We start from the raw sequence: 13,568 nt of genomic DNA, 5'->3' as shown, positions 1-13,568 counted from the left end.
ACATGATTTCTACTTTATATTGGCTGTGTATTTTTATGTGTTATTTGGTATGATTTGGCAGCTTCATAGCTTAAAGGTTACTGGAGAGAGTGTTCTTGCCAACAGTGCTTGCGTGAGATTTTCTGCCGACGGTGCTTGCGTGAGATTTTCGCTACGGAGAACAGTTCAGCAATGATTGTGGAAAAGTATTTCTACTTTATATAGGCTGTGTATTTATCATATCATTCCTGCTTTTACTATATGTTACTGTTATTTTAGATTTTATGTGTTATTTGGCATGATTTGGTAGGTTATTTTTGGGTCTGCGAACACTCACAAAGCTTTCCCATATAAATAAATGGTAATTGCTTCTTCGCTTTATGACATTTCGGCTTATGAACCGCTTCACAGGAACGCTCTATCTTCGGATGGCGGGGGAAACCCGTATAATTCAAGCCTCAATTTCTTCAGTAATTTCAAATGATCCCTCACACCTAACTTGTTTCTCATTTATCCATCTCACCCTACACTCTCCACCTTCAACATATTTCTCTATAGTGTACCCCCAGCTCTTTTCCCTGCATCTTAAAACTTCATCTCTAAACTTCATCTTTTCTGATGATATACAAATCAAATTACAAATTCTGTCTGACCTGCTAAGAATTTCTAGAACAGTTTTTAAATATTGATGGTTTTGTTTTAGAAAGGGAGGTTTTTGCAGTTAGATGCAGTACAGATCTTCAAAACTTCTGTTGCTGCCCTGCAGATCTATGAAACCACAGTGTGCATTAACTTGCATTACCTGCAACCGTTAATACAATATGGCATTATTACAGTCAGCCCTCTGTATCAGTGGGTTCCACATCTGCAGATCGGGAAAACCCGGAAGTTCTCTCTCCAGCACTCGTTGCTTGAGCATTGTTCGCCTCGCGTCCCGCTCGGTCGCTACTTGTGTTGTGTGCGCCCTTTATTTCTGTGAAAAAATGGCTCCTAAAAAGCAATTAACCAACCGCGGATCGAAAATACTGTACGAGTATCCCCCGCTATCCGTAAGTAGAGAGTTCCTATGAAACCTTTCATAAGCCGAAATGGCATAAAGCGAAGCAATTACCATTTATTTATATGGGAAAAATTTTTTGAGCGTTCCCAGACCCAAAAAATAACCTACCAAATCATACCGAATAACACATAAAACCTAAAATAACGCTAACATATAGAAAAGCAGGAATGATATGCTACTAGCAGAACCAATAATAACATCGGCAGCTTTCAAGATTCTTTCTCTCTGCGTGTAAATAGTACGAATAGTGGACGCAGGCAAGTTCAACACACGTACAATGTCTTTATTTCGTTCACCACGATCGACACACTTAATTACGTCCAGTTTTACAGTAAACGTAACACCCTTACAAACTCTCTTAGGCTTTTCTGATACCTTAGGACTCATCTTACTAACGGATGCACAAAATAAATCGAGATAAAGCACTCTTGCTGCTCGGGGTGCGCGCTGCCTCTATAACGGCTCGCTGCAAAACGAATGCTGAACACTACTTTTGCTTTTCGTAACACCCTTACGAGCTCTCTTAGGCTTTTATATAAGGGACTTGAGCATCTGCGAATTTTGGTATCCGCAGGGGGTCCTGGAACCAATCCCCACGGATACAGAGGGCCAACTGTATTTAATCCTGGTGAAAAATCATGATTTCTTTCTGCAAGAAATGTGGCAAACATGGTATGCCATTAGAGCGGCAGCTCATGTTATACTTTGTTAAACATTGTGCTTAATAGTAGATCAGCTGATGAAAAGCTACAAATAGGAATTTGAAAAAGCTCTGCATTTTCTAAAATTATGTAAAATATTCTCAATTTAAGAATGTTTCACACACAAGGTAAACAGCATTCCATAAGTACGTCACCTCCAGATGGTGCTGCAAGCATAACACTACACAATATGGAAAAGGCAACAAAGAAAAATCGTAACAACTTCAGAGTTATTAGAACAAGGTGAAACAATGAAGATGCAACCTCAGGGTACATTGTAATTGTACAAAATGCCACATCTTTATGAAAAATAGATAGCATTATAAGGTACTTATGAACAAAAATAGCCAAAGGCAAGCCTTCTCATATGAATTTATATGATTCAGCAGAAAAAGAACACTCAATTTGCAGGTTCTCTGTGACTTTGCATACCTGATCATACTCCGATGCACCTGGATACAATGGCCATCCCAGAAACATCTCTGCAATAACGCAACCTAGAGACCACATGTCAATAGCTTCACAGAATCGTAGCCCAAGGATGATTTCAGGAGCTCTGAAACAAGAACAAAATGTGATGTACCATCACACATTTAAGATTGATGTGCATTGTTTTGGGGAAATGAAATCTGTATTTTTCTTGTTTAATCTTTTCAACCTTTCGCCATTACAAGAGGAATTATGAACAGTCCCAGAAATTAATAATATTCTTTTAAAATATTCATTACTGAAGTAAAGAATTCTTCTTAAACTTCAAAAATAAGACATTTGATATTTTTATTAGACCTACACAAACAACCAATTGTTATTTAATATCAAACCAGGAAGTTCTGCAATTATCTTTAAAAACTTCAAAACCAAAGTCGGATAAACAAATTTTGGGAAACATTCAAAATCACCTAACATCCAGTTTTTTTTAAAAAAGCTTCTTTATTTCCACTATTTGCCACCATTGTGAACAAATATCTGAAATTAAAGACAAATCCCAGTCCCTTGCCATTAATACTATTCCTCCTGTAATAACTACTCCCAGCCAATCAGGCTTTCAAGAAATCTTCTATAAATTGTACTAAACAGCATGCTCAATGAAAATTAAATCTTACTTTACACAGCCCAAGTCAAAATCATTACCTTTTCTTTTAGTCATCCTTCTCTATTACACCAGTGATCTTGTTGCAAGTACATCAATTCAAAATAGTTCACAGTCAATGCCTTCCCGTTTCTAATCAAATGCGAACATTCACTTGCCACACCCAATTAGAATGGCTCCCTGTTGGCAGTAAATTTTTTAACCCTTGCCTTTTTGAGTAAATATCTCAGTAGCCTCACTCTTATCTTAAAATAGCCTTCAGATTTCAAACATCACCCACAGTCCATTTTTCATGCTCATTATTCTTTATTACAGTTTCCACCCAACCGTCCAACAATGCTAATCTGTTTACATTCACAGTTGTATAGCTAAGAACAACTCGAACACCATCTATAAATTCACAGATGACACCACTCAAAGCTAACAAAACCAAGAAACTGGATTTTAGGCTAGGTAATTAGAGCAAACACATACCTCTCCTCATTGAGGGATCAGTGGTGGAAAGTGGGAGTAACTTCAAGTTCCTGGGTATCAGCACCTGAAAGGATCTATTCAGTACCCAACACATTCATATAATCACAAAGGCATGCTCACAGCTCATTGGAAGTTTGAGGAAACTTCTTATGTCAAAGACTCTTAAAAATTTCTATCAACGTACAATAGAGAGCATTCTGAATGGTTGCATCACAGTCTGGTAAGGAGGCTCCTATGCAAAGGATCACAGGAAACAAAGTCATAGACTTAGCCAGCACCATCATGAACACAACCCTCCCCATCACCGACGGCATTTTCAAGAAGACAGATCCATCATTAAGGACCCTTGCCATCCAGAGCATGCCTCTTGTTACTACCATCAAGATGGTGATACAGGAGCATGAAGATCCACACTCAAGTTACAAAAAGCTTCTCGTCTTCCATCAGATTTCTGAATGGTCCACAAACATTACCTCATTATTCTTCTTGGTACTGTTTATTTTGCAATTATTAATTTTATATTATGTACAGTACTGCTGCCACAAAACAAGTTTCACATAAGACAGTGATAATAACCCTGATTCTGACTCTGCTGTAACTTCACACAATCTCCATTTCTTCAAATGCAAACATCATTAGTTTCACTTTCTTTTTAAAAGCATTGTAAACATTATAATTCAGAGCGTTCAATTATCCAACTATCCCACCACAGCTTGATATCTAGTTGTTAACTTTGAAAAATCATATTTAATTCACCCCCCCAGCTAATTAACTATTTTCTACATTAAAACATACTGAATAAATAGGCAACACACACAAAACGCTAGAGAAACTCAGTAGCCAACATTTCAGGCAGAGAACCTTCATCAGAACTGTATGTTGCTTGGATTTCCAGTATCTGCAGATTTTCTCTTGTTTCAGAACACATGCAGCCCATTTCAAATAAATTGCATTTAAAATTTAGAAAGTGTATTTACTGGCTAACATTAAAAACAACTTTTCCTTCATTTATAAAAATCCTATCCTGGAAAAATTTTCATGAAGTGAAAAATTGTAAACTGATTGCAAATGAAGAATACAGATAATCCCAGCATTACAACAACTTCGGTAATGAAAGTTCATCCCTGTAGATGTCACAAATCACCACTGAAAAATGTGAGATATGAAATAAAATTTACTCTTGCAGAATTTGAAAAGAAAAACTTTTTCAATTTTGTGTCCTGATGCACGTAGACAATGTGGCTTCATATTATGAACATCGTGCAATGGACCATTCGAGGAATGCAAATTCTCCATACCCATCCCCCCAACCCTCTTCCTTAAACTACTGACACAAGCTATCCTAACTTCTTAACTTAATGCATTTCAAAATAAATACTGGAGGAAAAGACTGGGATACTGGATTTTAGTGAACAATTCACAACAGTGATCAACTCCCTTGCTTTTAAATTCATAATTGTAAAGCCAGGAGATAACTATAATGTTCAGAACTTAAAAAATAAAAGCTTACAATTATAAAATGGAACAAATACTTAAATGTGAAAATGAGCTTTAATGCAAAGAAATTTGGGACGCGATTTCCTTTCACATAGCAAGAATAAATTCATTATACGGTGGCGGAAGAGTATTAATTTACACAACACGCACCTCTTCAAACAGCCTGCTGACAATGCAAACAGTAAACAGCTATTTTGGACACAGGCAGAATATCACATAATATTGTCCAAAGCCACAGTGGAAAAGTATGAATACCATCCAATGTAAATACCCGACTAGATCAGTTCCCTACCAATGTGTTCTAAAATCTGTTCTTTTTTGTATTCTTAGACCTTGGTAATTATAGAGAGGGCTTGCTATTTCTGTAAAAATTCAGAGATCATGGAACTAGGATGATGACATAGTTACAGCCCTGTAATAGACATCAACTTAGGATCCTTTAAAAACCCTTTGAATTAACTTTTCTTCAGCTTCAGCATGATATTATTTTGCCCTTTGTGAAATATCTCTGAACATTCCTGTAAAGGAAAAACTGAAAGTGCATCATAGACATTACATTATTTGTACTTCCTGATTTGAGATTCTACAATACCAAGATTAACCAATCAACTCAAATTTGAGTCATTAATTTGGCTGACACAAATAAAAACACCTTTGTGCTCCTGAGGAAAAACATCTGAATCCAGTACACTGTTACCTGATCTAGTGCCATCCAAAAGCACACCGATTTTGGAACACACACATTTGTACTCCCAAAAGCACAGGTTGTGCACTGCTGTGCCAGATTAACTGGCACAAATCTCTGCCCTTTGTTAAACCCTTCCCAACAACATATACATTTATGGCTCAGCAGTGAGCTGGTGACTGCAAGGGCAGATTAAGGCGAGCAATGCAGCCATTCAATATGGAGACGTGCATGGCTCAGATATGCACTCTGGTTGGTACAATTTTACGGACTGGCAGTCCCTGCCCAGATCCTACAATCTGCTCCATAGCATCCTTATGAGTTACGTTGTTTCCCTACTCTCTTTTGACTGAACATCCTGTGGGAAATGCGGTAAGGCAAGGGTTAAAGACAACATCCAGGTGAGGCAGACTACTGCAGTGTGTAGTCAAACCCAGACAAGGAAGACTTTTGAAGTGAGACCAGTGGAGCCAACCTTGCCCCTTGCCAACAGATAGGCTGGGGGTGACTGTGGCAGCATGTACTCAAGCCAGATAAGTGAGGTCTCTGTAGTGAGACGTTTGTACAAAGGTCTTCCTAAAGCATCGCGTCCTTTTACACAATAGGGGGTGCCAGAGACAGTTGAGATTAGAATAATGGAAGGATACAAAACACACTCAACAACCAGAGGCAACTGCTTTAGTAACTTCAAAATATCACTGGTTGTCAGCTTGAAGCTTCAACTGATTTTAACATCTCTATTGTAACTGATAAACCAATTCTACATAAAAAATGGTAGCTTTCTGTCCTGGCTTCAGAACAGTGTGGGTGACAGGGCCCATGCTGTTCTCTTTGTGCAAAAAATAAAAGCGTTTTTGCATATTCTGGGCCTAGTTATTTTATTATCGACAACACCAATCTCTTCCTGGCACACACTTTTTTTAAATATAGGTAAGAAGCTCAAGTGGACAAACCTGCAGTCAGCATGGGAAAGTATTAAATTGTTCCTTTATGCCATGAAATTTACTAGCACCATTCAATTAGAATTAACCCCTCCAACTCTGAATCAGAGAAATGAAACTGAATAGGAAATAAAGATGCATCATGCAGCAACAATGGAAGTAGATATCCAGTATGAAAGTACTATTGTTAAGGTTTGAAAAGTTCATTATTCTGAAATGTAAGTGGCCCATTTAAATTGTATAATTTGGCCAGGAAATTCCATTTCACATTGAAAAGACTTCAGCTTCCTACAGAAAATGTCACCATTTTGGAAAATACATTTTAAATTAAAATTTACAATACCAAAAACAAAAATCAGATAGGTCTCTAGAGAGTTACAAGGTAACCAGGAAGGAGCTAAAGAATGAAGTTAGAAGAGCTAGAAGGGGCATATGGCAGTTTTGCCAAGTAGAATTAAGGAAAACCCCAAACATTTTATCACATGTGAAGGAAAGGAGTATAACTATAGTGAGGGTAGGACTGATCAGGGAAAGAAGAGGAAACATGCCTGGAGTCAGAGGATGAAGGGGAGTTCCTTAATGAATAATTTGCTTCAGTCTTCACCAGTGAGAGACACCTTAATGTTTGTGAAGACAGCAGGTTAATATGTCTAAATGTTAAGAAAGAGGATGCTTCAATTTTGGAAAAAATTTAGGACACACATGTCCCAAGGGCCAACGGGATTTACCCCTGGTTACTATGGGAAGTGAAAGGAGAGATCGCTGCACATTAACAATGATCTCTCCATCCTTACTAGCTACAGGAGCAGTACCAGATGATTGGGGAGCGGCAAACATTATTCCTTTGCTCAAGAATGGCAGTACGGATAACCCTGGGAATTATAGACCAATGAGTCCTACTTCAGTGGTGGGCAAATTATTGAAGATTCTCAGAGACATTATTTACAAGCATTTAGAGAAGTACAGTGTGATTAGTTTGAATCATCATGGCTGTGTGATGGTAGGATGAGCCTGACTCAATTCTTTGAGGATGTGACAAAACTATCTTGATAAAGATAGAGCAGGAAGTGTATATACACTTATAAGTAAAGAGTTTGAATGAGCCCCATTGTCGGCTCATTTAGAAATTCAAGATGCATAGATCCAGAGAAACTTCACTGTGTGAATACAGAATTGGTTTGGCCACAGAAGGCACAGGGTGGTTGTAGATGGAGTGAGTGTATTCCACCTGAAACTCAGAGACCAGTGATGTTCTGCAGGGATCCGCTCTGGGACTGATTTTTTATAATGACCTTGACAAACAAGTGGATGTGTGGCTTAGTAAGTTTGCAGATGACAGGAAGGTTGGTGGGTAGTGAAGAATGGTGTCATAGGTTACAACAGGATACAGATGCAGGGCCGGGCTGAGAAGTGACAGATGGAGTTCAATCTGAGAAGTGTGAAGCCATTGGGTTACTAAGCTATACAGCACAGAGGTAAGCCCCTCAGCAAGGTCCCAGACCAACCACCTACCATCATATTAATTTCATTTACCAACACTGGTCCATAGCCTTCTAAGCCGCCTGGACAATTTAAATGCTCCTACATTCACATCCAACTCAGACAGTACAATACGAACAGCAGGGCTCCCAGGCTATTGTGCACCAATGGCCACAGGCTTCAATCAGGTTTCTAAAAAGAAATATCTACTTGAATTTAAAGAGTACATGGCTCTGAGAAAATAACAGATATCAACAAAAGATATTCCACTTATATCCCCACCTTTGCAACTTAAGTTATTCTTCTCTCAGTTCTGCGTGTTTTTGACCAAAACATCTAAACTGCTTCTTAACTCAAAACATCTAATGCTGCCCAATTCAAACTGGCAAACAGTTTACTATTGTCGCTGTACTGGGGTGAGAAACGTAATCAATTGAGCTGTATCAACAGCATGCAGTTCAAAAGTGCATTGAGATATACAAGTTGAAATAAGAGTGCAGAACAAAATGTTACATATAAAGATGATGCAGTGTAGCTAGTTAAGTAAGGCGCAAGGTCATAATGAGGTAGATTGGGAAGTCCATTTCATTATACTAGAAAACCCTAAATGGTTTTAGAACAGCATAATAGAAACAGTCTTCACGGCTCATGGTGCGTTTTTTGTACCTTCTGCCCAATGGGATTAGTGAAGAGAGAATGTCTGGGCATAGGTGGGTTTAATATGCTGGCTACTTTACTGAGGTAGTGCAAAGTACTGACAGTGTTTCCTGGAAATACCCTGTCCACTGAATGTTTACATTTTTTTTCCATTTCTGTATATTGGCAGCGTGTGAAACCATGGCATGTTAACCAAAAGTGATTGAAGCTATTTGATTTACTGGAATGTATTTGGTACCTCAATTAAAACTAGTTTCCAAAGTTGTAAGGTAACTTTATAGTGAAATGTTGAATCCAGATTTAGCCAAATACAAATACCTGTTGCATTTCATAAGTAAAAGCAAGACCACAACCAAGTACTCTCCAGAATAGAATGACCTATGACAAACTCACCTAGTTCTCGGGAAGAGTCGAGCATTGTCACATAATTCTTTAACACAGCTTTCCAATGTTTGTTGTATGAACTACAAACTATAATGTTTCCTATTCCTTAAGTCAATAATCAGTTCCTTGGTCTTGCTGACATTGATCAAGAGGTGGCTCTTCTGTAATCACTCGGCCAGATTTTCAAGCCAGTAAAATAAATGCTCCATATCCAAAGCAGATAAGTTCAAGTTAGAGCAACAGAGCAGTGACTGCAGACAACAGGAACATTCCAGCAAGATCTGGGCCAATATATATCAAAACAGAGGGGAAGGATTGTCACCTTTAAGTCCAATATTCTGCATTATTTCAATGGTTAAACGTTCAGCCATATGGCAACAAAATGTACTTCTTATCCAAGGTCACTAAATACAAGATGACTTATAATGAAAACCATACACTGACAAAAAAAATCACCAAAAAATCTAAAAAAAACTTTCTATGCATCTGTACACACACCTGGCTAATTAGTATCACTTCCCTAAAGCATTTAGGCATGGTTCATGTCTCAATTTAGTTAGGCAAATAATCTAAACGAGCACTTTAGTGCAGGACCAAGGACGGATTGCTCAGTGCAGAAATAACCCTATAATCATCCACATTCTTCACTCTAAGTTACTTTTGAAGTAATGACAACAAGTCTTGCAGATAACAATTTTCACCCTCATCTCCCACATCATCTGCTCAGAGGCCTGACCTGATGAGAGAATGTTTCTTTGAATACAATGCACAAGTCAGCTCTAAGGACTACACAACAATGTGAATAGCACCTTCCAGTTACCAAAATAACTTACAATGGAAGATGCAATCAGCTTCAAATCTACAAGAAAATGATTTAACTCTATTCCAATTATATAATGGACCCTTGCATTCACTAATTTCCGGTATCATTTTTTTAACTATAGGTATGGTGAGTCACTGTCAAAACAAATTATTGATTTACACATTCTAGGAGAACTAGATTGGCTAAATACTGGGTAGGTCTTGACAATCCCGGTCATTTCAGCATTTTGGATGTTCAGGAATGTAAGCAGCAACAGACAGTAGTGGACACTGCTCAACACATCACAGGCACAACCCTCCTAACTATTAAGATCTAAAGGAGGCATTGCCTTAAGGTAACATCCATCAAGACAGCACAGCCTGGATCCAGCATGATCCAGGCCAGGATACCTTCTTGTGGCTACACCATTTGGCAGGAAGAAGAGGCCTGAACTCCCACACCACCAGGTTCAGAACAGCTACATCACTTCTACAATTTGGTTCTTGAACCAACCAGCACAACCAGAATCACTACAATTTAGCAACACTAGTTGCTTTCTTGTATAATTTATCTTGTGAATGTTGCTGCTACATTGTTTTCACTGCACCCATGCAGATGTGGACTTTGGCAATTCACATTGAACTCAGTTGACTTTAATACGATAATATGAAAACTGCAAAATACGATGATTAAGAATGCTAAGTTAAAAAGGGAGAAAAGCACTTGTTCTGAAATACTCAAATATTTGCAAGCAGCAGCAAACCAACACAAATACAGGAATGTGCAGAGATTCAAATGAAACAATAGTTGAAAAGAAAGGAGGAAGAATGAACTCCCAAATGAGTATGATGCAATAATTGATGTGGCCACATAGAAAATTACAGCAATCTCGACTGATTCTGTACTTAAAATTTGAACAACAATGGATGAATTTCAGAGCAACTTGTTTCTGCCCTCATTTTAAGCCATCTCTATACCTGTGCTTGATTAAGTAATGACATTCAGAGTGCTTGCACATTTCCCATTTTAAATAGATCCAAGAGTTCATATAATCAGGATACATCATCCACAGTTTTCTATGGATATCTCCATGTTTAGATAATGAGTGATCAAGCTTTGCTCAATTCTATTCTACTACTTCTTACTTATAATATGACACAAGATGCCATTCAGTGGATCAGGTCGATGCCAATTCCCAGCTGAGTATCATCATTTACATTTCCTATTACGAACCCCAATTATTTAAGAGTCTCCTATCTTACACCGTTATGGGCCCCCAGCACACACATATCTTCTTTCTTTTCTTCCCCCCCTCTACTTCTTCTGCATCTGTTTCTATTTCAACAACAAGTAAATTTTTTAACTGATGAAAGACACAAATATGCTCAAGTCCGATTGTCCCCTTACAAATAGAAATGTAGAAGTTTAATACAAAGGATATTTGTGTTATCAGGGAAGGGTACTAACATGGACCAAGGTGCTTCTTCAATGTGAGGCAAAGTAACATCTTTAATTAATAAGCCATTTAAGAGACAGAAACATAGAAAATAGGTGCAGGAGTAGGCCATTCGGCCCTTCGAACCTGCACTGCCATTTATTATGATCATGGCTGATCATCCAACTCAGAACCCCGCCCCAGCCTTCCCTCCATACCTCCTGACCCCCGTAGCCACAAGGGCCATATCTAACTCCCTCTTAAATATAGCCAATGAACTGGCCTCAACTGTTTCCTGTGGCAGAGAATTCCACAGATTCACCACTCTCTGTGTGAAGAAGTTTTTCCTAATCTCAGTCCTAAAAGGCTTCCCCTCTATCCTCAAACTGTGACCCCTGGTTCCGGACTTCCCCAACATCGGGAACAATCTTCCTGCATCTAGCCTGTCCAATCCCTTTAGGATTTTATACGTTTCAATCAGATCCCCCCTCAATCTTCTAAATTCCAACGAGTACAAGCCCAGTTCATCCAGTCTTTCTTCATATGAAAGTCCTGCCATCCCAGGAATCAATCTGGTGAACCTTCTTTGTACTCCCTCTATGGCAAGGATGTCTTTCCTCAGATTAGGGGACCAAAACTGCACACAATACTCCAGGTGTGGTCTCACCAAGGCCTTGTACAACTGCAGTAGTACCTCCCTGCTCCTGTACTCGAATCCTCTCACTATGAATGTCAGCATACCATTCGCCTTTTTCACCGCCTGCTGTACCTGCATGCCCACTTTCAATGACTGGTGTATAATGACACCCAGGTCTCGTTGCACCTCCCCTTTTCCTAATCGGCCACCATTCAGATAATAATCTGTTCTCCTATTTTTGCCACCAAAGTGGATAACTTCACATTTATCCACATTAATTTGCATCTGCCATGAATTTGCCCACTCACCCAACCTATCCAAGTCACCCTGCATCCTCTTAGCATCCTCCTCACAGCTAACACTGCCGCCCAGCTTCGTGTCATCCGCAAACTTGGAGATGCTGCATTTAATTCCCTCATCCAAGTCATTAATATATATTGTAAACAACTGGGGTCCCAGCACTGAGCCTTGCGGTACCCCACTAGTCACCGCCTGCCATTCTGAAAAGGTCCCGTTTATTCCCACTCTTTGCTTCCTGTCTGCTAACCAATTCTCCACCCACACCAATACCTTACCCCAATACCGTGCGCTTTAAGTTTGCATACTAATCTCCTGTGTGGCACCTTGTCAAAAGCCTTTTGAAAATCCAAATATACCACATCCACTGGTTCTCCCCTAGACATAATTGATGAAACTGAATTGGAGCCATATGCCAGAATTCAAACCACACCCCATGTCAGTAGGTTGTATTTGCTGAAATTAGCAATCTCACTGCACTATTCAAGCTTCCATAATAAAGTAATTACAGTTCTCATAATCATATCACCCCAGCCTTCACATAACACTTGCTGAGACATATGTCCTGTGCTTAACACTTTTCCATCATTTTCAGGTAGCCCTCAGAAGATGCAACATATTTGTAATCCCTTTCCAAATAAGATGATGAAAGCAAAATCAAATTCACATCCTTCACTCTACATAACACAAAAATACTCTATTTGAACCTCAGCTACAAGTGGGGAAATTACAAGGCAATTGCACCAGTCAATTCAGACAGTCCCAATTCCAGTTCAAAACAATTGCTGCTCACCTAGCTTCAGAATATATCCAACATGTACCTTATTATTCCCAAATCAGCAATATCAATTTACAAACCAAGTAGATTTGAGTAAGCAAGGATTCTTTTTATCATTCCACTTCCAAACACCAGATTGAAAGCACATATCTGTAAAAGATAAGTATAAGTAAACTGAACTACGTGAAATGGACCACAAAACAAAGTAGAGTAGAACAGACAAACTGGTACCGTGAGGCTTTGGTGGTGTACCACTAGCAGATTTCCTGAGCTTCAAACACCACACTTTTAATTTGCTTCTTTTTAAGACATTACACAGTGATGTAATAAATGTTCCAGGGAAACTGGAGAGCTTGAAGGAAGCAAGGGAAAGAGGGCCCCTGGTCCCAGTGCTTTTGAAAGGAGCATGGGAAACACACCAGATGAACATATGCTGAACTGAGCTTTCCAAAACAAAAAATTGAATAACGAATCAGAGTTTTAGTGTAAAAGCAGCTGGTGAACTGGGAAGCAGGCAAATCATTTAAAAATATACAAAAAATCCAAAATGCATTTTGGTGCAGAAACTGTGGCATCAGTAGAAATATCTAACACTAGATAAACCAAAATATAGTACAATACTGTAGCTTTGAACTACATTATAATCTGAAAATAAGGTCCATATTACAGAAT

At 38.8% G+C, this 13,568-nt stretch overlaps 1 protein-coding gene across 6 annotated transcripts in view; it reads right to left on the bottom strand.

The window, feature by feature from the left end:
• The window catches only part of LOC140195274 (homeodomain-interacting protein kinase 1-like), a 129,082-nt gene that overhangs the window by 79,644 nt on the left and 35,870 nt on the right, over positions 1-13,568 (bottom strand). For all 6 annotated transcript variants that reach the window (XM_072253344.1, XM_072253345.1, XM_072253347.1 and 3 more), the window contains one exon: positions 2,173-2,296. In XM_072253344.1, coding sequence (XP_072109445.1) covers positions 2,173-2,296 — 124 coding nt within the window. The remainder of the gene's footprint in view (positions 1-2,172; positions 2,297-13,568) is intronic.

This window comes from Mobula birostris, chromosome 3 (genome assembly GCF_030028105.1).
Source record: "Mobula birostris isolate sMobBir1 chromosome 3, sMobBir1.hap1, whole genome shotgun sequence".
NCBI classification, from domain to species: domain Eukaryota; kingdom Metazoa; phylum Chordata; class Chondrichthyes; order Myliobatiformes; family Myliobatidae; genus Mobula; species Mobula birostris.
The sequence above is the reverse complement of the archived record's forward strand: the minus strand, read 5'-3'. Positions and strand labels throughout refer to the sequence as shown.